Genomic DNA, 24,708 nt, shown 5'->3' with positions numbered 1-24,708 from the left:
GTTCAATGTACCGAACTCTCCTTATTCAACTATGCCAAGTTAACTACAGTTTTCCATTCTATGGCACCTTTAAGTTGGCAAAGACCTTGGTTTACCTATTTATGGTTCATGACTTCCAAATGCAGGCAATGGGACCATCAGAGGAGCATGTGAACGCACCACTGACTTTTTGATAGAACTTTCTGAGTGCCATTCTAGTTGAATGTTAATTACATGGCATGTCCCTAGATATAACTATTCTTATGAAATCAATAAAAAAAACATTTCTATTGCATATTATGGCCTATTAGAATTGTATTTAAAGGCTATTTTCCTTCCCTGTTTACTCTCATTTTAAATGTTGCTTTCATATAATAGGTCACTAAAAACTAGAGAGAGTATGAAATGCATTCACGGAATCAGGCACTTAACGTGAAAATGGTTCCGCTTTTAACGATAGGTGTTATCTTCTTGGAAATAAGAAAAAACGTTTCAAATCATACCAGTCCAGTTATATAAACACACACACACACACACACACACACACACACACACACACACACACACACACACACACACACACACACACACACACACACACACACACACACATACACACCAGGAGGCTTGTCTTCCAAGTATGGCAGTCAGACAGAGAATTCCCCTCCTCCTCTTTTGTTCTCTCATCCCAGCCTCTCAGTACCAGGGAAGGCTAGGAATGCCAGAGCTATCGTGGTTCAACCCATCACAGTCTGAAATAACTTATCTAACCTCCTCCACTCATCTTTTATTATTTTAGTTTTTTTCTGTTTATCTCCTTCTCTCTCGAGGTTCAGTGTGTTTAACCAAACATTACAATTGTGGGAACAGCATAGTTGTGGTCAGAAGCACCTGTGATGTTTATGGCCGTGAATAAAATCTACAAATAAAAACCTCCAAACCACAAAAAGCTTGAATGAGTAAACAGTGCTGGGATACAGATCTCATAACTTTTATTACAGAATCAGTTTAGGAATAGCAGGAATACATTGTTGGTATGTGTATTGTTTGTACACATGTGCTCATTTACTGTTGCTGCTACATTTATCATAAGGTATTTTATTGCCTGTACTGCAGTTAGCTTCATAATGTCTCATTTAGTGTTGCTCAATGAGCCATGCCTCCAATTGAGATCCTTTTTTACGGAGTAAAACTATCCTGATTGTCTCCATATGGAAGCCATGATGTGTGGTTTAAAGCCATGAGCACGTCTTTATGGGGTGACTAACCCAGATTAAACCTCTTAGACCTATTGTCTCACTGTAGGTGCTCTAAGTACTTGTCAAAAGCACTTAGAGGCACAAAAAAAAGTAAAGAAAGACAAGAAAATCTGTATAACTCTACATGTTATTTTAGTGGGACTAAAAAACCTGGATGTTTATGTAAAATGTCATGGATGCTTTTTATTTAAAAGTGTTTCATAATATTGTGCGGGAAACTAAGCCAAAATCTCATTGGACGCCATCAAGAGTAATTAGATCAACCAACTTGAAATCAACCCAAACAGCCAAACCCCCAAAACATAGAGCAAGATTTAACCCAAAGTGAAGTGATGCAACATTATGGCTAACTTGTGTACTTCTCCCTCACATGGACAGGCTGGTGTTGTTGGTAATCATGGTTAAGAAGTCTTGTGACAGTTAATTTTAGAATTGAGTCAGAGGGACAATGTTAACCTCAGAGATTTTTTTTAGATTTAGCTTGAAGTAACCAATGAGAGAAATCCAAGCCGCAAAAACACTATTAAAGCACCATTTAAAACCCCATAATGCCAAGTCAAAGTGTTACAACTGAGTTAGCATGGTTATCTGGTTTCCTCCTCACTGAAACCCATATCAGTGTGGAAGGAAGGATCCCCTCAGAGTGGAGGTGATAAACTGAGAATTATTTCTGCAGTCGAATCACTTTCTCTGGCTCCACAGACTTTAACATTTCTGGGTCAGGAAAACCTTTGTTTTGTTTTCTGAAAACAATGACGAAAAACAACAGTCTGCAGAACTCTCCCGATAAGAGCAGCCAGACCTTATAGTCATAACTCTGCCAGAATGCCCACTACGGACTGTGTGTGTGTGTGTGTGTGTGTGTGTGTGTGTGTGTGTGTGTGTGTGTGTGTGTGTGTGTGTGTGTGTGTGTGTGTGTGTGTGTGTGTGTGTGTGTGTGTGTGTGTGTGTGTGTGTGTGTGTGTGTGTGTGTGTGTGTATCTTGTGGTCTTAGAAATTAATTTAATCCAATGTATAAAGTTACACCATATTTGCAAGGCATTGACGGTTCCCAAGTGTGTGTGTGTGTGTGTGTGTGTGTGTGTGTGTAAGTTGTGTTAAAAAAGAAGAGAGGATGTGATATTAGCATATCCTCCCACACTGTATGTATTCAGCCCCTCCTGGAGACCCTAGGGGTTTGTGAGATACTTCAGCAGCGGTGGGAGGTTATGGCAGGAATGTGCTGGGAATGTGATGTCGTTTTAAGAAAGGTCTGTATATGACATTGACCAGATGTTAGCATGATCTTTAGTTTTCCTTAACATGGTAGGAAAGATACATCCAGCTGTTGAAAATGCAAAGCACTCTAGTGATGGGAACGTTTTCACCCCCAGGTGGTTACAATCAGCACTGCTGCAGTCCTGTTGCAAAAAATAGGATGTACATTTTTCAAACAAGATGAACGACATTTAAGTAACATTTTAACATTTGCTCACACACTTGCCATGTTTGGAGGTTGAATGAAATAGGTCTACATGAGGGATGGATTTGCCCTCTTTGGCAAGAAGAGTAGAGGCAGTAAGTCCTGTAAGCTGAAGGACAAAGTGAATTAATTTACCCTGTGGGCTGCAAATAAAACTACCCTTTTTGTTTTTGTTTGCTTCGTAAAGTCCAATTGTCTTCCCCATCCATTGTTTATTCATGAGAAATAAGAAGAGATTTGGTGTTGTGGTACTGCTTTGATTGGTTTTGGAGTAAAAAATGTTTCCCTGAAGGCCTCATGATTCTACTTTATGTACCATCCTTTATTAGTACAAAGTCTAATCATAAGTAAGACTCGTGGTAGACTCCTGTGATCTGCAACGAGTGCAAAGGCAAAGTGTGCACACGTACAGTAGGTTGACTTATTACAGATACACCCTTTTTGTTCAACTTGGCATTGGTTTTATTGATTGCTATATTATCTTTTTTTAAATACATTACCCACCCTAGTACCTAGAGTAAGGTAAATAAATAACTGCAATATGTAGATTTTGTGTAGCTGAAGTTGTATCTTATAAGGCCCAATCCATACAAGCTATTCTCTAAAAGGCAGCGTTCGGCTCAGCCATGAAGGTGCTGCTATTGTCCTTTTTAGGATCCAGTTATACTCTGTACCCTCACCGTTGGTTTACATAAAGAGTGTTTGTGCTAATGTCGGGATCTCTGCACCAGCCTCTCTTGCTGGCTGGGTCCCGTAATCTGGGGAGAAAACAGGACTCTCTCCTTGGCTCATCCTGTGTATCTAATGATGTCAGACATATCGAGTATGTGTTGTTGAAACACCAGACCTTTTGGGGTTGAATTGATGTAACCTCCAGCACCTCTGACACACCAGAGACTGAGATACCTGTGAACTGCCTCTGTGCACCTTGTCACAAATCTCTGGATTCAAGGTTTCAAGGTTTCAAGGTTTTATTTGTCATATGCACAGCAGATACAGCGTATATGTTGGCAATGAAAATCTTATGTCGCGTTCACATGCCGACTTTGGCCTTGTATATGTAAAAACACTTTGTAAAGACTGCAAGATACAGTATATGAGTGCAGTCCACTTACAATCTACACCAGCCTCTTCCTCCTCTTTTGTTTGAATTTTCTATCTCAGGTTGTGTCAAAGCTGACCTTCAGGCCTGTGTTTTCCTTCTAGCTCCAGCACAGTAAACAATCACAGACACACTGTCATATACTCACAATTATGATGAGGCACTGTTTTGCGCAGCGCCCAGGAAACGTAAATACTCTGCCTCCTCAAGTCATATTGATTTTTTACAGTTTAGAGACATCCAGGCCTGCCATCCAGACTCAGGAAGGACATAAACACTTGTCGAGAGACACATGGGGCTGTCTGGTGTGGAGCTTTGCTGGGTCTGATACATTTTCTCGAGAGCTCAGTGACTCATTGCCAGCCACTGTATATTCACAGTGAACACTAACACTGCAGTATCTCAGGCTTCTACTCAGTCTGTTTGCTCTGTGGAAGATCACACGGGCACACCACATACTGTGCTGGTAGTAATGCACCTAAAGCATAAGCAAGAATTTAATTTTGGATCCATAAAGGAGTTAATTAGCTATTTTAATTACTGTTAGGGTATTCTATTAAATATAATTATGAATATAAAACTAAGTAGTGACGATGCTCCAATCTAACTTTTGTTGGTAAGTATAGTTAAAAGCATAATCAATTGATTAAAACGAGATCGAATAAAAGGCATTTCAACTGCGGTAACAATAATATTGGTCGTTTATTATCTCAGGCTCGTGTGTAAACTGGTTAGTTTCATCCTCCATGATGAGGGCCTTTTATAAATGATATTTATACTGTATTTTTTATCATGGATAATCAAACTTCTCATCAGCAGATGCACCCATGCATCTGTATGATAAAGTCCTCCTCAGTTCCCTTTTTCTCTCAAAGCCCAGATAACAAATCAGACAACATCTTCTCTATAGCTTCAAGACTTATTAGCACGATGTTCTTATTGTGCAGATGTCGGAAGTCTTTGCGTCACCTTTACCTACATTTTTTAATTTCCCCTCTGTGGGACGAATGTTTGGGTTTATGGTGGTGCACAACACGTAAAAGGAAAACAAACAGGAGAATCCAGATAGACACCACTTTGATCTACCTGCAGATTACTGAGCTTTGTTTGGAGTTCCAGCAGTAGACATCACAGAGTTGTGGCTTTTTATCACACTCGAGTGCACACAGTCTTCATCGTTGTGCGTGTCATTTTGATGCGTAGGTCATGCCTTCCAACATGCAGGAATGTCTGCTCATGTAAGTTGCTCCTTAAAAATAGTGGAGTAAACTGAAGAGCTTAAAATTCATAGACAGAGAGCAACAGGTGACTGAGGGGAATACTTCAACACGAGTAGCTGTGATTAACTTGAATGATGCTGACAATATGCGAGTGTTACCTCATTGCATTAGCAGGCCTGAACGCCCTTGGTGAATTGTCAAAAAAAAACAATCATGTTAAACCAACACCAGGAGCTCTTATTGCTGCGTGCCAGGTTTGCCATAATGAAAGACACGTGCTTCATTCTGAGAGTTAATTTTCCTCTTCCTCTGTTTGACTTATGACACTAATCTGATCTGAAGCAGGTGTTCGTTAAGTTGTATTTAAGTGGTGAAATGAATCCTGCGGAAAAAAAACACACACCTTATGAACCAGAGGGGGAGAGGTGAGATGGAGAGAGGTGTTTGAAAGAGCTGAAATAGGCCACACATGAGTTATAAATACTGCAAAAAAAGAAAGGGTGGGGGCTGTCGAGGCTGAACGTCCTGGTCTGTTTTCTGTATTTTCCCATGGTTTTAGAATCACATATTGATACAGTTATCAGGTATGTTTGAAAGGATTGAGCAAGAAGAAAGGATGTTTTAGGACTTGGATAGAAAGTTGATGTACATAAACTATAGAATTAAGAATGAGTCATGTATGATTTGTCAGGTTTAGAAAGTAGAGAACAGAGCACAGTGAATGGTTAATGGAGAGCATTGTGTGTGTGTGTGTGTGTGTGTGTGTGTGTGTGTGGCAACCTGAGAGAAATATTTGTGGGTAGTGTAGCTGTATACTCTCTACCCAAGCCTGCAGAGCCTGTCCAAAGCCCTGACAGACTTTTGGCTGGACGCCTTCCACATGAGTCGAGCAACAGCTGGATGATGGAGGGAAGAGGAGCAGTGGAAATAAAGCCAAGGCAGTGCAGGCCAGTTCCCAGGCTCCATCCTCTGGAGACCCCAGAAGAGAGGAAGCAGGGTGGGGCCAGGGGGGGACTGAAAGGGCTCAGAACAGCTGCACTGATGTTCTGCATGCTTGTAGTTTTAATAGTGTAATCTATTAAAGAAATAAATCCTTTCTTCATTGTCTGAGATCAAGCAAGTTAAAGCTGCTACACAGATTAGTTCATATTTTTACATTAACAATGGATCAAATGACTAAGTGGATGTGAACTTGTCCACTTATACTGTAAAACCCACAGAGAATTTTCACACCACCCTGCCGTTTTCTTTAGCTCTATGGGGCATTTGAGCATCTTTCAGTACATTGTTTAAGTTTTAATGCTGGTATCTAAGCTGTTTTGGCCCACTCTCAGTGCATAGCAACTGTTTTCACCAGACAAGTGTATATTTATCCACCAGGTGGCAAGACAAACAACATCTAGTTAACGTTGCCCCCAAGTGGTCGAAGTAACAAAACAAATTATGCCTGTATAAAATGCAATTCAGAGCATTCTTCTCTATTTGTGAATACATAATTGTGATTCATAAATGCTTATCTTTGACGGACATCAATAGGGATGCATGAAAACACTTTGTGTCATCTGGCTGATCACTGTGATGATTCACAGTGTCAGTGGGGATTTCTATGAGCTAGTGGACAGAGGCAGGACACAAGTTGCTATTAAAAAATTAAAAGTTCCTAACACTGTTTACACATCTGATGGATGACATTAAACACTCTCAGCAGATATATTTTATAATGTCCAGATGTCCAGTTTCTTCTCCATGTTTTTATTTTCTTGTTTTGTAAAACCCAAACCTTTGCCCTCATGTTTTGCCTTTCAGGTGATGGATCATTAATCTTTATATTTCTCCTCACCCTCAGGGCTGCGGGGCTTCATGTGGAAAATGTGACTGCAGTGGTGTGAAAGGAGCAAAGGTGAGATTTTCTTTTGTCACTGTCAATCAATCCATGTGCGTTTTTGCCCCAATTATTTGATATCAGGCCACCATGTTAGTGTGCAGTTAATGCAAAGTTCATTGGGGGCCAAATCAGACATGACTACCTCCTATGTTCTGAGAAATGGGGTGATCTCAGTGGGACAGACTGGAGTTGGGCCCGGCTGGAAAAGCAGTGGATGTGGCTCAGTTACGGAGCAGAGACCAGGATGGGAACAAAGATCAGTTTGAATTAGAGCATGTCCGGACACACAGCTGGGCTGATGGTTTTGTTTCCAACAGAGGGAGGCTCTCATACCATTGTAAAAGCGGTGGGGACACTAGCAATGAACTGGCGGCGAACCTTTGAGCTGTCAGCACTCTAGCATGACCTGATTGTTGACCTGAAACATGAAAAGTTGGTATTAACTGACTTTTGGCAAAGGTGGTTTTGCAGATTTTTTTGATTTTTCACTAAACATTCTTACTTGGACTCTTTTACTCTCTATTTAAAGGTTACAAATCCTAGACAAAATAGCACATAGACATTCAAGAAATTACTATAAAGTCATCCTCCTATCAAGTATTGCATTTGTAGCAAAAGCCCAATTTTATGTGGACCCAAAACAAATGTTTTATAGAAAACTTTTATACCTTTTCTACACATTATCTTTTAGTTTAAATGCTTAAATGTTCGCTCTTTAAAGTAACGATAATGATTTACGTGATTATGGATGATTAACAGGATATAAATCAATCAAGCACTTTCAAATTAAAGTAAAGACAGATAACTTTTTGGTTATCATATCTAAAAACGGGAGAAATATGCAGCATGTAGTGAGGAGTTAAATGTAGAAATTGCTTTGTTTTATGTTTTCAAAAGCCAAGAAAGGAAAGAGGATTTATTTTCACTGCTTCTCCTGCTATTTGTGTTCATGCGTATTACTGGCTCAGTTATATCAGATGTCTGCTTGTTTTTGTATTCTATTAGTGGAACGATCTGGCCTTTTATGGCTGATTCTTACAGCAACAGTAGCCAAACATTCAGCTACCCCGACATCAACAGATGTATTGTTACAAAGAACTTCTGTGTTTTGAAAGCTTTTCTAAAATCTCATGTGAGCTTTATTTCTTATGGTATCACTTCCTTAGGTTGCATAAACAGGGTTTGTCGTGGTAACCCTATTGATGATCCTCATGTTTCAAAATGCAGGGTTTCTCTTGACCGATGGACATCAAATGTGTTGTGGTCAGGAAATGCAAATTTGATCCAAAAACTTTCAGCATAGAGCAATGCCGCTATCCAGTGGCAGAGAGTGGAAACAACATTCAGCAGTCACTGCAAAGGACACCGGGATGATTATTTGTAACAAATATTTGCTTTTATTGATTAGAACATTGTGCTCAAATACATTTTATAACAATATTTCTATGTGGATTTATTATGAACTACAAGTCTATTTATATTGTAAAAATATGGTTTATTATTGGCTGTTTTTGGAAAGGAAATAATCCTCATCGAGTCTATGTAAACTAGAGGGCAGCACGTTCATTAAACATTATTTGAACGTTTGTTTTTTAACTAAAGAAGAACTCATAAATATCATCTCTCAATTTTTGTATTTTTCAAAAATATTCAAATTTTCATGCAAATTTTATAGCAATAAAGGACAACTTCATAAATTATTTGGTCAAATGATCCCTGTCAACCAAAGTTGAATTAAATCTAATGGCCCCTAGTTTTAGTGTCTATACTTTTTAAGTAAGATGTAAGATCTGTGATTATTCCAGTAATTGATTTAAGGAGCAGGGTGTAGCATTTAAGGGAAACCATTGGCAGATATGGAATATAAAGTCACTATACTATTTATTATTGTTTTCTCCTGGATTAAAGAATTGTTCTGTTTTCAACACTTTAGAAATAACCCCTCATGTAACATTACCATGTTTCTACAAAAAATGTGGTGTTAATGGAAGGGTAGTTTAGTTTGCAATCTGCAACCTCGCCACTAGATGCCACTAAATCCCGCAAACTTTAAAATCCATTATAGGTTGTATTTATTAATGTAATTAACGACAGAAGAGCATAATACAATTTAGGATTAGACTTTGAGTTGTGTTATAGAATTTGGTCATAAAACGGTACCTTCTAATCTCCATTAATATAAAAATATGTATTCTTGTATAATTAACACAAGTGTCTATGCTTCACAGGGTGAGCGTGGATTTAATGGTCTTCAGGGTAATATGGGATTTCCAGGGATGCATGGACCTGAAGGTCCTGCTGGACCAATGGGCCCCCCGGTCAGTACACACACACAGAATAAATTGATAACTGTAAAAACCTTACCTGACCAAATGTTTCTCCCCCAGTCAACACGTGTATCATTGTAAACAAATGTTTTACCCACAATTAAGATTAAGAACATTTTTTTCTCTATTATGATGATCCTGATTTGTTTCTATTAGGGCAGTTTTGGTGAAGCCGGAGCTCCCGGGCTGAAAGGAGTGAGGGTGAGTAACTAACCAACATAATGATTACAAACAGTATGAAATGACACAGACTTCCCTTCAACAATTGATTGCTTATGTTGTGGTATTGTCCTGAGACTTTAATGTTGATATATGGTTTTCATCCTGCAGGGTCCTCCTGGTCTTCCAGGTTTCCCAGGAAACCCCGGACTACCGGTAATTTCCTTTGATCTGTGTCACATCCTGCAAAAATGTGTACTGTAAAATCACCCCAAAAAATAAGATATTGTATAAGACGCAATCATTAACTTAAAAGTAATACCTGTAAATAACATGGTTTAGGAAGAGGTGTTTTTTAATAGGAGATATTGTACTGTTGGATGTGTTGTCACTTTGAAAATGTAAACTGGTTCAAATTGGGTATTTGTGCACTCCTGCTTTCAGGGCATTAACGGAAATGATGGCGCACCCGGTTCGCCAGGAATCCCAGGATGCAATGGGACCAAAGTAAGCCACTACAAACAATTCTACTGTGTTTTGAATCAGATCTGCTGACTGTTTGAACCTTCTGACTTTGTGTTTTAGGGAGATAGAGGATTTGATGGCACCTCTGGTTTTCCCGGTCTTCAAGGACCTCCTGTAAGCAACCGTGACTCGCATAACAACCAACCACCAGCTGACTTACCAGCAAATATTTCTTTTATGGCCACTGTCCTGTGTAAAATATACAAAACCCATCTGAATTTCAATTAAAGCAATGACCTCAGAATATGTTTGGATGCATAACTACATTCCTCTTTTCTCAGGGCAACCCAGGATTTCCTGGAATGAAGGTCAGTTGTTATTTGTGAATTGTTAACATTTTATATGTAAATATGTCCCGTCTACTAGTGAGACACATGTGTTTCTACAAAACCATTTATCTTTTCTCCTACAGGGTGACCCTGGTGGTGTGATTGGGATCGTTCCCCTGAAGGGAGACAAAGGATTTGCTGGCACACCTGGACAACCTGTATGTTTGTTTGTGTGTGTTTGTGTGTGCTTCTGTGTCTCTCTCTCAGTGTATCAGTCTGTCTGTCGCAAGAAAATGAGAAAGACTGAGACAATATTTTTTGAGTTTCCATTTAAATCCATGTGGTTCCCACACTCGTCTTTCTCTCCCAGGGAACAAGTGGTTTTCCTGGACCAGTTGGACCTCCAGGACGAACAGGCTTTCAAGGACCCAAAGTGAGTCAAATTTATGGAATATTGGTTATACAGAACCCCTTGATTATCTTTAAAAATAATACTACTGTGTACTGGAATGAGCAAAAAAAAAGTTTAATCTGTGTAGATTACTAAATTTGCACATAATGGTGGCTGATTTATTTTAGCATTTTGTTTACTAATTGTGTTTCTGTTTGACAGGGTGATGCTGGCCCCCCTGGCCCTCCTGGAGAGAAGGTAAGACTAATAAAAAAAAAAGGATCCACACTTTTCTGACTTTTATCACCCAGGTGAGATCTTAAACAAACCTCTTTTTTTTTTACCTCCCTGTAGGGTGACAAGCTGGCCTTTGTCAGTGAGAAAGGAGAAAAGGTGAACATTTGAGTTTATTTTAAGTTGCGAAAAAGCTACTACTAAGCTGCAATACATTCTGCGTAATATTATTCATAAAAATGAGAAACATATTTTAAGAGAAGGATCATGTTGGAAGTTTGTGAAAAAATCATGTAATTGCTGTCCTGTAATAACTATGGATTTACTAAATGTCAACTTTTAAAGAGCCAAGAACAACAGTCCTCTCCAGCCCTTTTGATTCACAGCAATGCATTTTTTATTCAATCCAATGAGTATTTAAATAGGTTTGTTAATGTATACCACTAATGAATATTTACACAAAATGAGTAGCCTGTTTCAATTCAATTTTGTGAGTAATGGTCAATGCATTATTACTTAAACATGTATGTGGTTGTAGAAGTTGTTGTGATCATTGCCGTCTCTCTGCAGGGTGAGCGAGGATTTCGTGGCCCACCTGGCCCTCCCGGGACATCACTGGGAGTGGAAGGAGGACGTCCCACAGTTCATGTACCTGGACCGCAGGTACTCACTCAGCTCTTTCAAAACTGAATACAAATTGTGCTTTTTTGTGGATGAATAAACCTTAATTTCAACATTTCTGATGATCGGTGTGTTTATGTTTTTTATTTCTAAAGGGTGAGAGAGGATTTCCAGGAGACAAAGGAGACAAAGTAAGTTATTTCCATCCAAATATTGGGGTGGATGCTTTACATCACTGTGCACAGACGCTGTTTGTTATCTTTAGGCAAAACTTTTCTACTTTTTTTTAGACTTATTTTTATTTCCTTTGCAGGGCTTTTGCACCCCGTATCAAAATGGCATCAAAGGTGAAGCTGGCCCTCCTGGATCAAGAGTGAGTTGCAAGAATATCTCTATATGGGATGATTCAATAATTTAATTTAAAAAATAAAAATGTAAGTGAAAACTAAACCCATTGAAGTAAGTGTTTCTGTAATTTCAGGGAAAACCTGGCAAGGATGGAGATGATGGGTTGAAGGTAAAAATGACGTACTATATTATACACCTATTGTCCTCCACCTTCCAACTCTTGTTTGATTTTGAATATTTTTGAAATATTCATTGCTAAAGTACCAATATACTTTAATACAGGGAGAAAAAGGCTTTCCCGGAAATACAGGATTCTCTGGTTCCCAGGTAACTGATGCACCTTTTACCTATTTTGCAGATTTTCAAGTCCAATACTTGAAATATCCTCAAGTCATCATTCATACTAAACTCTCTCTTGTTTCAGGGTGAAAAGGGAGAAAAAGGACCGCCAGGAAATGTAAGTCTTAAAACTACCAGCAGATGTCACCAGATCCTTATTTAGTTAAATGTGAGACCCTGTTCAAGGGGCTATAGACTGGTTTTACCGGTGTATAATATCTTCCATGAATAGTTTGAGAAAATTGAATCAGATAACATCACGTAAGTTAGGCCTGAAGCTTCGAAAAGGAAACCTGTTGTTGGTATTGTCTACAAAAACACAAATCCCTTTTAGCAGAAAAAACAATTACACACACAGTTTAAATGCTGTATATGACTAAATACCTTTACGTTTTTAATAACATTACTTCTACATTGGCAGTTGATCAATCTCAAAAGATGCGACTTAAAGAACAAGATAACACCCCCAAGTTTTGTTGATGTTGACCACTAGTAGTTTCTTTTTAAACTCTGTAACAGTGATGTTGAAGTGTACTCGAGGGTTTCGCAGTACTCTGTGACATCACTGTCGAGGTTGGCTAAGGGTGCACCAGAGGACACATCTTACCAAACACATACACGACCTTCAGTGATGTTTGGAGGTCTCAGTGGGGCAAAGTGTGTTCAACTAGATATAGTGACGAGTAAAACATTGCTTTTCATCCTGGTGTAAACTTTATCCTTTACAGTCAGGATTTCATTGCCTTTGCTGTTTAGATTTCTACTTCTTTAATAGAGCCCAATTCTAAAAGACTGAATTGCTCCTTTAAATTACCGAAAAGTTACAAGAGTGTGTTGTGACTGTAGTGTGTGATTGTGTTCTTCACTTGTTCAAATAAAACACTTATTTTCTGTTGTGTGTGCATTCCAAGGATAATGACAAGTAATATATTAAGCAGTCACCATGCTTAGTTTAGGTAGATTGCTGTAAAAAACATAATCTCAAGCAATGGCCGTGCATCCTTAATGTTTGTTATTATGTAACTTTAGGGTAATGGTGCCCCTGGTCCTCCTGGTCCTCGTGGTTACCCAGGGTTACAAGGAGAAAAAGGTAATGTAAGACCATGGGTATGCCCCAGTTATTCATATGCATAAACACCCTAATTTGGATCAGTTTACATGTTATGATATATATTTTTTATGGTTTCCTCTTTATCCACAGGTTTTCCTGGTCCTCAGGGAGAGGCAGGTCCACCAGGTACAATGACATTATATTTCTACAGTATATAATAAAACAACTTTGCATTAAGGCTGAATATGTCAGTGAGACACACGCTCACCTGGATAACAACTGGCTCGATTGACTTTTACTCCAGGCCGGCTCATTGAGGGGTCTCGTGGAGAGACGGGACAGAAAGGAAACTTTGGTGAGAAAGGAGACAGAGGATTGGATGGCGAGTCTCTCGTTGGACCTCCAGGACAACCGGGAAACCCTGGACTCCCTGGACCACCTGGACTACCACGTATGCCTTATTTTTTAATACAACAGCCTTTTCAATAAATGAAAACAAAAGTGTCTTTATAACCTAATGTGTCTACACAGTTGATCCCAATGAATGTACCAATGAGAAAGGAGCTCCTGGCTCACCTGGACCTCCAGGGTTACAAGGAGAATTAGGACAAAAAGGTAAGAATCTCAACAATACATGCTCATCGATACAGGACATCAATAAATGAAAACATTAACATTCACTTTCTCTTTGAGGTGTTGTTGTACCTTAGTGGCCACATGTACTACATGTTTCACTTCTGCAGTTAGACTACATGTTAGGCACATTTACAGAGTTATCTTTGAACATATGTAACTGTTTCTCCTTTCAGGTGACATAGGAGATACCTGTGTTCAATGTGAAAGTTCCGGCCCACCTGGATTAACTGGCGCACAGGGCCTTAAAGGAGATCAGGGTGAGTGAATTTGGTTATATTAAAAATAAACAGCGGGGTCTCCCAAAGAAATGTATTTGGGCCGTGTGCCTGAGGACTTGTGAGGGACCACAGCTTGTTTCAGTTTACGTACGTTTCTGTGTTTTGACAACCACAATGATGAACATTGAGAATGAGTATTCCATTTTCACCTGGCAGGACCTCCAGGAGCAGTAGGAGGCAAGGGACAAAAGGGTGCTTCTGGCTCTGCTGGACAACCTGGAATACCTGTGAGAATAATAATGTCTGCAACACTTGGGAAAACGGCTTTCAGAGTTTATCCCTCATTTCATTGAGGACAATTGAGAAAATATATATTTTAATCAACCTGTTTGCAGGGTTCTCAAGGTATTCCTGGGTTGATCGGAGCCCCTGGTGCTGTTGGCGAGCCAGGGGACATTCTTGGAGTTGATGGTCTGAAAGGAGAGAAAGGTCTGCCTGGTTTTTCTGGTTCTCCAGGGAGGCCAGGCCTGGATGGACAGCCAGGGAGAGACGGTGTCCCTGGTTTACAAGGCTTTAAAGGAGAACCGGTAAGTGTGTGTGTGTGACTTGTTTTAGGAAAAATATAGAATATCAGGACAGCATGAGCTCCACTAGTTTAACATGTTGTTAATAAATGTTTTGTCAGCAATAAATCAAAGTACATTGGACATCGACACCTTTCTCCAATTGCTTTCAGGCCAAGGAGGGCATAAAGGGTGAGCGTGGACTAGATGGGGACCCTGGTCAGATCGGGCTTACAGGAGAGAGGGGTCCACCTGGCCTGCCAGGCTTCGGTCGACCCGGAGAGCCTGGAGAAAAAGGCGTTCATGGAAGGCCGGGCCTTCCTGGAAGTCCTGGACAAGCTGGTAAGCATGAGATATCCAAAGAGAGAACTCATATTGTCTGACCTTTTTTGAACTTTAACTCAACTGCACTTCTGAACAAAGTCTCTCTGATACTGTAAACATACAAACCTACTAAACATTAATTAATGTATAACATAAACCTTGCATTTACCAGGTGTTAAAGGTGAGCCAGGTCAAGGTGTGAGCACTCCTGGACCTCAGGGAGTACCTGGAGCACGCGGTTCAACCGGCATACCTGGTCTTCAAGGTGAGCAACACCAGTCAGCTTGTTTTTCATTTATAGTCATTTAGACACCTATAAAAGGTTTTCTTAATTCATACGTTGCTTTTATCAGGATCAATCAATCAATGATGTTTAAAAGTGGGTGGAGTAGCAGAGATTCAGCATCTTATTACAGAAAAACTAAAAATATTGTGAGGATTCTTAGCAATTGGTGTGGATTACCATTCATCTTATTGCTGGCTGCAGGTGACAGAGGCCCACAGGGAGATCATGGGCTGCCTGGTTTCCCTGGACAGAAGGGTGAATATGGACCCCCTGGTATTGGATTACCTGGCCCAACTGGTCCTAAAGGTATGCTACTCCATGTTTTACCTATTCCTCAAATTTGTTGATGAATCACAGAAAGCCAACAGGACAACACTAAGAGGAAATGTTTTGACTATGTTTCTAGGAATTAATGGAATACCAGGAGCTCCAGGATTACCAGGAGAGCCAGGAAGAGATGGAAAGATGGCTTGACTGGACAAAGTGGTACACCTGGGCAAAAAGTGTGTATTTTTCTGTATATGTCTTGATAAAATGGGAGAATTGTATTACATGTAAAATGACTATTGCCATTATTGAGTGCAGATGCAAATCAGAGATTTTTTTTTTTTGCAGGGTGAGCCAGGACGAGGTCTTCCAGGCCCAAAAGGTTCTCAAGGTTTCACAGGAATAACTGGCTTCCCGGGAGAAAAGGGTAGCATTGGACAACCTGGTATTCCTGGACTAGAAGGCCAGACAGGACCACTGGGAAATCAGGGAATCAAAGGTACTGCAACACACTTACAACAGCATAGCTTGGTTGGATTCCCATGCTATGAGTTAAAATGCCCATCTCCTGTAGCAAGTACAACATTGTTTTTCTTTGTTCTGGTCAAAATTAGGTGAGGTTGGACCCCCAGGACCTCCTGGACTGGTCGGCGTGCCAGGTTCTCCAGGTAAAGGTTCACCTGGAGCCCCTGGACCACCAGGACCAGCTGGAGAGACCGGACCATATGGTAAGCACAAACTCTGCATCCAAACATTTTGACATGTCCCTGAAAGAAAAGTTCAGGTGTAAATTATAAGATGTATAATGCCTTTATTAATTATAGCTCCTTCAGTTTCTTGGTACTGTGAATACATGGACACTTCAATAGACAGTTGAAAGAAACAAAGCTATGTGTCGTTCTCTGTAGCATGTGAGATATTCCTGAAATTTCTGCTAATACATTGTGAAGCACACTCCTCATTTACCTCACCTGACTTCATGTATGGCGTTATATTTGTGTGTGTGCATGCTGAATAGGTAGGGAAGGTACAAGGGGAGAAAAGGGCTACCCCGGTTCTCCTGGTCTGGACATGCCAGGACTTCAGGGAGAGAAGGGACAACCCGGGTTCCCAGGAAATCCCGGATCTAAAGGACTGCCCGGACGACAAGGTCTACCTGGCAGAGAAGGGCTAATTGGACAACAAGGTGAGACTGACTGACACGTGTTTTTGTTATATTATTCATGTTTTGTTTATTTAGAACTTGCACTCAAAGAAAAAGGTCAGGTTTTTTACATTATCAAAAAAGAGTACATTTCTACAACCTTCATTTTTTCTGTTTGCTTTTTTAAAAAGCACTCGCTACTTACAACTGTGGAAGTAATGTGTCTGTTTGTTAAACAGGTATTAAAGGTGAAATGGGTGTCATGGGGACACCGGGAGTACCAGGATTTCCTGGACCACCTGGTACGTCTGGATCTTCTGGACTGAGAGGTAAAGAAAACCTTATCGTCTGTTTTTCATGTATAGTTCTTTCTACAGCCTCTTTAATACTGGTAATACAGAGTATGCTTTACAAGTTTAAATAGAAAGATTCATTAACAGCAACTACAATGTATCTTTCCTACCGTTGCTCTCAGGTGATCCAGGTATTTCTGGACCAAGAGGTAATATTGGAGAGCCAGGACTCAAAGGAGAGAGGGGAGAACAAGGTCTTCAGGGTCCTCCTGGGAACATGAGTGAAGTTGACATGGAGCACATGAAGGGGGAGAAGGGAGACCTTGGGAACAGAGGTAGAAATCAACATATGTGTTCAACGAGAGAATATGCATTGATTCATTTCAAGCAGTTCCATTGTTAATTCTTTCCAATTACCCATTGTTTAAGAAAAATGTCAATATGGTGTTTAATTTCATTTCCCTTTCAGGTGACCCTGGTTTCACTGGAGAGAAGGGCCACCGAGGACTTCCTGGTAACCCGGGAATGCCAGGCAAAGATGGAGAGCCTGGATCACCTGGACAACCAGGTGAGCACATAAACAGCACCCTAAAATATTTTAAATTTCTTTATAGGATATTTAAACTATGCAGACATTGGGTATCTCTATATGTCCTACATATTCAAATGAACTCTAATCTCAGTACATTCTTTGCACTTGCTTCATCATCCGGTAAAAAATAAAGGGAAAATAAAGATATTGATCAATCTCTCTCATTGATGTTTCTCAGGTGAGAAAGGAGACTCTGGTTTACCTGGAGAGCCAGGCAGTTTCGGACAACCTGGACAGAAAGGCACTGTAGGAGAGATGGGAATCCCCGGTAAGATTGCACAAATGAAACTAACAAAATGTGTATCATGGAAATGCTTGTTCGAAATGTATCATGTGTGTTACAAACATAACATTTTGTCCAGAAATGATTGAAGTATAAACCGCTGTATTGAGAATATTTAAGCGAGGGAAAATCTAAATTTGAAATTAAATTGGAAATAATGTTTTTTAATTCACTTGAAATACAACTCTTATAATTAATCTGCATTTTGCAACGTGTGTGTGTGTGTGTGTGTGTGTGTGTGTGTGTGTGTGTGTGTGTGTGTGTGTGTGTGTGTGTGTGTGTGTGTGTGTGTGTGTGTGTGTGTGTGTGTGTGTGTGTGTGTGTGTGTGTGTGTGTGTGTGTGTGTGTGTGTGTGTGTGTGTGTGTGTGTGTGTGTGTGTGTGTGTGTGTGTGTGTGCAGGTCCGCTTGGTCCAAAGGGTACTAAAGGAGATTCTGGTACACCAGGACATACTGGATTCAGAGGAACAGATGGAGAGAAAGGAGACAAGGGAGCAGGTGGTGACCCAGGTATTGGACTCCCAGGATCTCCAGGAGATAAGGTAATCATTATGTTTTAGAAAATTGGATATACAAAAATGAGCTGAACTTCTACTGTGGCTGTATATGTGTAACTGCCCATCGTTGGAGCTCTTGCCATGCTTGGGTGGTCATGAAACACCAAGAAAAGAAACACAATCAAAACTCTATCTTGTAAACAGCCACTCTAAATATATATATGTATATATAGTTTTGCACATTTAATTTCAGTCTTTCATAGTATTCCTCTCCCCTCCTCAACTCTCAAAGGGTCAAACAGGCCAGCCAGGATTCCCAGGATCCCCAGGAGAGAGGGGTCTGAAGGGTCATGAGGGTATGCCCGGCAAGCCAGGACTGCAAGGAACCAAGGGAGTCAAGGGAAGCATCGGGTATTCAGGTCAGATTTTAGTCTGTGTCTTTAGATCTATCCTATGGGTCTTAAAAACAGGATAGATAGATAATATTGTGGTGTGTGTATGTGTGCAGGTCAGTCAGGTAGACCAGGTGAGAAGGGAACTCCTGGACTGTCTGGGTCTGCAGGAGAAACTGGTCCTGACGGTCGGCCTGGTAAGTTACAGAATTTATTTATTCAGCTAATCTGACAAATGCTCACACATGAATCACTGTAATAATTTCATAAATGTGTTGAAAAGACATCAGTAACTTCACAAAGATGTTGTGTGATCAGTTTTTTTGTTCACGATTTGTCTGTAAGAATTCTGCCATCCTGATAAATGATAAAAAAATAGTGTGTGAACATCTTCTACTTCAGGGGAAGCCGGCTTGCAGGGACCTCCTGGTGTTCCTGGGGAGAAGGGAGATCCTGGAGTAGATGGCATCCCTGGATCCTCAGGGGAAAGAGGAGACCCAGGTAAGTGTCGGGGAGTTAAGAAGAGACTAAACAATTTCCTTGTTTGCTGATATGCTTTAACATAGAATAGCATCATTTTATATCCTACAGTCGAACTCTGGCTCCGGATATTAAAATTAAGCTTCATACAAGCGCTCTTCACCAGTGCATGCTAATTTTACAGAAAAACACAAGCACTTAACGACCCATCATCTAAAGTCAGGGATTCAGGTAGCAGTGCATTCTGTTGATATAGTAACAACTAATATCAACAGACACATGCTAGATTTAAAGTTGTTTCCTAGGCAGTCCAACAATCTGCAGACCCCCACTTCTAAAAATCTTTTTAGAGCCTTACTGTAAGGTAATTTCTCCCCCTTCCTCCTGCAGGTTCACCTGGTCGAGGTTTCCCTGGATCTCCTGGAGTGCTTGGTGGCAAAGGTCAGTGTCTTTGCAACATAGATCCATATAATCCCTCAATCACAGGAGACAATCAGAGTTTCATCTTGTGGCATCCTCTTTCCCTCTTCAGGTGACAAAGGCAGTCCTGGTTTCCCTGGCACTCCAGGTCATCCAGGTGTCCCTGGTATCAAAGGCGACAAGGGACTTCAAGGCTCACATGGACCCCAGGGTGAGACAGGAGAGAGGGGGTACCAAGGTATCTCCCTCGAGGGCCCTAAGGGAGTAAGTGGAGCAACAGGACAACCTGGAGCAACAGGTATGCCATACACATGACAGACTAAAAAGGTATTATGTTAATGAGAACCTAAATGTAGGCAACATATTATGTTGAATAGAATAACATTATCTATGGTTTCATTCGTCATCTTAACCTTCTTAAAATCAAACAGGATCCCCAGGAGTACCAGGGGCCTCTGGTGTGCCAGGCATAGGGGGCCCTAAGGGAGACAAAGGAGCCCAGGGTCAGCCGGGTTTCCAGGGAGAGTCGGGACATAAGGGTGATTCTGGAGTTCCTGGACTCCCTGTAAGTCAGGAGGCTGTTTCCCACATGACTTTTTACTTTACATGTTATGTTAGTTAATGTGCATGTCAGTTAGATTCCATAACACTTTGTGTTTGTTTTACAGGGACAAGATGGCCTTCCAGGTCTTTTTGGACAGAAGGGAGAGAGGGGATTGCAGGGAGTCCCCGGTTTCCCAGGTGAGTTCATAGTGTGAAAGTCTATTACTGTGTTTTTTCATTCATATTTTTTGAAAGGAATGTGAGTACAATACAACAATTAAAATACACTTTTATTGAATGCAAACTCTAGGAACAAGGGGTACAGGGGGTGACATTGGATTCAAAGGAGATGTTGGAGACAGTGGATTCCCAGGAGAGAAGGGTAAATAAAAAGGGCAAACTATTCAGTCTATAATCTCTGTCTCAATTACAGGAATCATAACAACATATGTTAAAAATCATATCATAACCAAAATGATCAGCTGGAAAATGTTGTCTAAACACTTGACTGTATATTTCAGGCATTGATGGCCCCCCTGGTCCCCCTGGCCCTCACACCTTCATCAAAGGAGACATCGGGTTCCCAGGTACTCAGGGCTTACCAGGTCCCCAGGGGCCATCTGGGCTCCCTGGACAAAAAGGACATCAAGGTGTGACGGGTGTCCGAGGGCCAAAAGGTGAAGATGGAATTCCTGGATATAATGGTCAGCCTGGAACCAAAGGAAATCCTGGCCTTCCAGGGCCACAGGGTGAGAGACAAACATGGATTCATGGTGTGGGTAAGAACTGCTGTCTTGTCACTGTCATTCCTCATTAATCACCTCATGTCTTTAGGACCCAGAGGATACCCTGGCCCCCCAGGACCCGATGGTGTTCCAGGTCAAATTGGTCACCCCGGGCCCTCATCCATGGATCACGGTTTCCTGGTAACTCGTCATAGCCAAACGGTGGAGGTTCCAATCTGTCCTGAGGGAACTTCGCTCATATATGATGGCTATTCCTTACTCTACGTTCAAGGCAACGAACGCTCACATGGACAGGACTTGGGTAAATAACACAGCACGAGATTAAATGGTTAAAATAATCACAATAACAAAGGGTTTTTGGGATACATTTCATTTCTATTCGCTTTGTGTCTTAGGTACGGCAGGCAGCTGTCTGAGGAAGTTCAGCCCCATGCCCTTCCTGTTCTGCAACATCAACAATGTGTGCAACTTCGCCTCCCGTAACGATTACTCGTACTGGCTCACCTCCCCTGAGCCAATGCCCATGAGCATGGCCCCTATCACTGGACAAGGCATCAAACCCTTCATCAGCAGGTTTGTCAGCATTTCTATCCTTTAAAGGTTTACAGGGGTGTCTTCATCTTTTCAACCAAAAAATGTACTCTGTATCTGTATTCTGATAAAAGAGGGGAGGGCAAGCTTTATACCGTAAGCTGTGTAAATGTTTATTGGCAATGCAATTTGAAATGTTCATTCTCATTTGACCTTAACATACTTTGTGTGCCTGTGTGTGGGTGGGCAGATGTTCTGTGTGTGAAGCTCCAGCCATGGTGATAGCGGTTCACAGTCAGACCATCATGATCCCATCATGCCCTCATGGCTGGGACTCTCTATGGATTGGATACTCTTTCGTCATGGTAAGACAGACAGGATCAGATGTCAAGAATACATCCAGTTTGCCCGTGCACCGCCAATACTTCAACAAGGGGAGTGATGATTCAGGAATGTGTGGCAAGCAAAATCAAGCAGAATTGCTCACATACACTCCAAAAAAAAAAAAGCTTTGTTCTTTTGTTTTGAAGTCAGTTTTTTAATTGACAATATTAAGAGGATCAGCTAATGTAAATATACATTTCTAATATAAACCTACTTCATCTCTCCTGCCAATATCAGTTCACACATGTAAATTCACAAATAAAGAATTAAAGTGTCACTGAAGAAAAAAAACATATTTTTTGCATTTAGACATTCTGTCTTTAAAAAAACAAACAATGACTGATTTCAAAATGTGCTTTATTTGGTTACGGTACTAAGCAGTTTTCTTTGTGTGTGTTATTGTAGCACACCAGTGCTGGTGCAGAGGGCTCCGGCCAGGCTCTGGCGTCTCCTGGTTCCTGTCTGGAGGAATTCCGCAGCGCTCCCTTCATCGAGTGTCACGGTCGTGGAACCTGCAACTACTATGCTAACTCCTACAGCTTTTGGCTTGCCACCATTGAAGACGAGGACATGTTTACGTAAGACAAAATGCTCAGACATTGAATATCTCAATTCCCCACATTTCATATTAAATAGTAACTTACACCCCTAGAAAATCTTATTTTGTTGACCTTCAGTATGTTTAACTTGACCAACTTTACATTATGAGCATGGTAAAAAAGACTTCTGTTGTCTTTTCCCTACCTCAGGAAACCTGTCCCGACAACGCTAAAAGCCGGAAGTCTCCGAACACACATAAGCCGCTGTCAGGTGTGCATGAAGAGGACATAAACATAAAGAGTCCTCCTTCCTAACCTGCAAGGAATCCTGCGGGCCCTCACGTCCTTGACTTGGCTTAACTTGCTGTTTTCATACGACGGTGCTATTTCCCTGCATGTGACAGGAAAGGGACAGAGGTTTGCAAAAACAGATGGAGATTGAACATTACAAACCAGAACACGGAGACCAAGCAGCCTTTTGATTGATGCACAACAACATGATAACAATATTTCTCTAATGAATTGGACCAAGTTTACCACTGCACTGAGTACATGCCCCCTAAACTGGTAAGCTGGTGTTCATTTTTTGTCAGTCAGGTGCTATTCCATCTTACTTATCTGCCTTATTCCATTGTTTTTATCTTTTTCCTTCCAATGCCACCGCATTCAAAGATATAGCCACATTTTATTCTAGATTTGAACTTTTTTACACATACTAATGTAAAGGATGGGACTTACCACTGGTTACAGACGCTTGTCATTTGCTTAATCACCATTATGTTGCAGACACAGATATATAACAATCACTCTGTTGTAAATATAATGCATTCCTCTAACATAGTTCAACATACTCTCCTCAGGTCGTTATTGAAATACTTGTGTGTTATTAAGTCCATTTTTATTTATAAGATTTATGAGAATATGTTGGACTTGAGTGTATCTAAGATTCCATTGATCCCCAAAACATCTGACAATCAGCGCCTTATAAACATACAAAACAGCACTGAAAGAGCATTTGTATGTGTGTTTGTGTGTGAGTGAGTGAGTGAGTGCGTGTGTGTACATATGAGAGGATTTGGAAGTGGGGTGTGTTTTGTGACATCCACATATGTATGCTCATACAACCCTGTTGTTGACAAACTCCCAAACAGAAGCACAACAAGAAATAGACCAAAAAAAAGACACCTCTGTGTATAACAGCTATGTGTTAAAGGATTTCACTTCTCACATCACATGAACCAAATGTACTAAACCAAAGAAATGCACATGTATATATACTTAGGCATAACATTTTCTTGACTGTTCCTGTTTGTGAATTACTTTGATATCCGTCTGACATAATGCAAAAGAAAATTGTGAAGGGTCAAATATTTTTTGATCCCTAATATACAGTTTTGAAGATAGACAAAGTCTTGGCGTCCCTTTCACAGATATTTAAAGATGCAAGCTCTTGCTACTGGTGGAGTTACAGCAGTTACGCTACGCTGACCGTAACCTGTTGTTGTTTGTTTTGTGTGTGTGGTTGTGATGAAATGCTCCATGAAGTATATACAGCATCAGTTAACAAACTTGATTACTGTCAGAATAATCTATCTAATAAACAAACCGAACCAAATATACTTCCTCAACACTTTATATACTCCAGATCCCATACTGTGTAATTCCAGCAATAAAGTGATTTGTAGAATGTTCTCTTAATATATGACAGGTGTTCTTTTTTGTTCTGGTTAGATGTATAATGTAGTACGTCAGAAGGACCACATGAGGGCAGCACCAGCACACTTTGTAAGATAGTTGCTGATGATGCATGACTTCAAAGTTCTCCATTCATGTGGTTCATAAGCACTCTGTGTTTTTGGGTTTTACAGCCACTGGCTATTATTACAAAAACAGACCGCAAAAGCTGACCTCAAATTCTTCAACCCTAATTTAAATGCAGCCTCTGCAACGACACTTCCACTGTGTAATGCAGCCGATACCTCAGCACTTCTGCCGGGAGTGCAGCCAACAAACCCGTTCACCCCATGAAAACACAAACAGATCGATACGCTTTGTGAAGAACCAGATAACCCCTCCTTTCATCACCACTCTCGTCTTTCACCTATTACTGGAATGCTATCCCTTGTTTCCTCTCTTGTCACCAGACAGACAAACACCGTCCTTGACCCCTGGCTATCTTCATAAAAATGTCTAACAAAGCCTTGCCTTTTGACCTTCCAGTGCTAGGTGACTCAGGTGGGAGTCACACTGGATGCGCATACATGGCCAAAAGGCCAAATGGTCAAATGACAGGTACAACTGAGGGCAACAGCCTAATGACCGCGATCCAGATCATTTGCTGAACTGCTGACATGTCTGCAGGTAGGCCAAAGGCTGCATTTACAGACAAGAGGCTGAAAAC

General features: G+C 40.7%; 1 protein-coding gene across 1 annotated transcript in view; it reads left to right on the top strand.

The window, feature by feature from the left end:
* The window catches only part of col4a1 (collagen, type IV, alpha 1), a 34,210-nt gene extending 10,207 nt beyond the window's left edge, over positions 1 to 24,003 (top strand). The window contains 51 exon segments of the mRNA XM_063888046.1: positions 6,869 to 6,922; positions 9,136 to 9,225; positions 9,391 to 9,435; positions 9,565 to 9,609; positions 9,838 to 9,900; positions 9,979 to 10,032; positions 10,200 to 10,226; positions 10,331 to 10,405; positions 10,558 to 10,620; positions 10,801 to 10,836; positions 10,933 to 10,971; positions 11,383 to 11,475; positions 11,589 to 11,624; positions 11,747 to 11,806; positions 11,915 to 11,950; positions 12,064 to 12,108; positions 12,206 to 12,238; positions 13,150 to 13,210; positions 13,322 to 13,357; positions 13,476 to 13,622; positions 13,703 to 13,786; positions 13,981 to 14,064; positions 14,242 to 14,312; positions 14,421 to 14,612; positions 14,762 to 14,930; positions 15,085 to 15,177; positions 15,400 to 15,504; positions 15,605 to 15,658; positions 15,661 to 15,701; positions 15,814 to 15,964; positions 16,080 to 16,193; positions 16,484 to 16,651; positions 16,849 to 16,938; positions 17,085 to 17,237; positions 17,372 to 17,470; positions 17,673 to 17,762; positions 18,178 to 18,317; positions 18,565 to 18,691; positions 18,781 to 18,861; positions 19,067 to 19,165; positions 19,535 to 19,585; positions 19,677 to 19,862; positions 19,996 to 20,129; positions 20,233 to 20,305; positions 20,418 to 20,489; positions 20,629 to 20,856; positions 20,942 to 21,154; positions 21,249 to 21,426; positions 21,635 to 21,749; positions 22,174 to 22,346; positions 22,518 to 24,003. Of these exon segments, the coding sequence (XP_063744116.1) occupies positions 6,869 to 6,922; positions 9,136 to 9,225; positions 9,391 to 9,435; positions 9,565 to 9,609; positions 9,838 to 9,900; positions 9,979 to 10,032; positions 10,200 to 10,226; positions 10,331 to 10,405; positions 10,558 to 10,620; positions 10,801 to 10,836; positions 10,933 to 10,971; positions 11,383 to 11,475; positions 11,589 to 11,624; positions 11,747 to 11,806; positions 11,915 to 11,950; positions 12,064 to 12,108; positions 12,206 to 12,238; positions 13,150 to 13,210; positions 13,322 to 13,357; positions 13,476 to 13,622; positions 13,703 to 13,786; positions 13,981 to 14,064; positions 14,242 to 14,312; positions 14,421 to 14,612; positions 14,762 to 14,930; positions 15,085 to 15,177; positions 15,400 to 15,504; positions 15,605 to 15,658; positions 15,661 to 15,701; positions 15,814 to 15,964; positions 16,080 to 16,193; positions 16,484 to 16,651; positions 16,849 to 16,938; positions 17,085 to 17,237; positions 17,372 to 17,470; positions 17,673 to 17,762; positions 18,178 to 18,317; positions 18,565 to 18,691; positions 18,781 to 18,861; positions 19,067 to 19,165; positions 19,535 to 19,585; positions 19,677 to 19,862; positions 19,996 to 20,129; positions 20,233 to 20,305; positions 20,418 to 20,489; positions 20,629 to 20,856; positions 20,942 to 21,154; positions 21,249 to 21,426; positions 21,635 to 21,749; positions 22,174 to 22,346; positions 22,518 to 22,599 (4,848 nt within the window). The 3' untranslated portion in view covers positions 22,600 to 24,003.
* The last annotated feature ends 705 nt before the right edge of the window (positions 24,004 to 24,708 follow it).

The sequence above is a fragment of the Eleginops maclovinus genome, chromosome 7 (assembly GCF_036324505.1).
Source record: "Eleginops maclovinus isolate JMC-PN-2008 ecotype Puerto Natales chromosome 7, JC_Emac_rtc_rv5, whole genome shotgun sequence".
NCBI lineage: Eukaryota > Metazoa > Chordata > Actinopteri > Perciformes > Eleginopidae > Eleginops > Eleginops maclovinus.
This window is presented reverse-complemented; position numbering and strand designations above follow the sequence as displayed.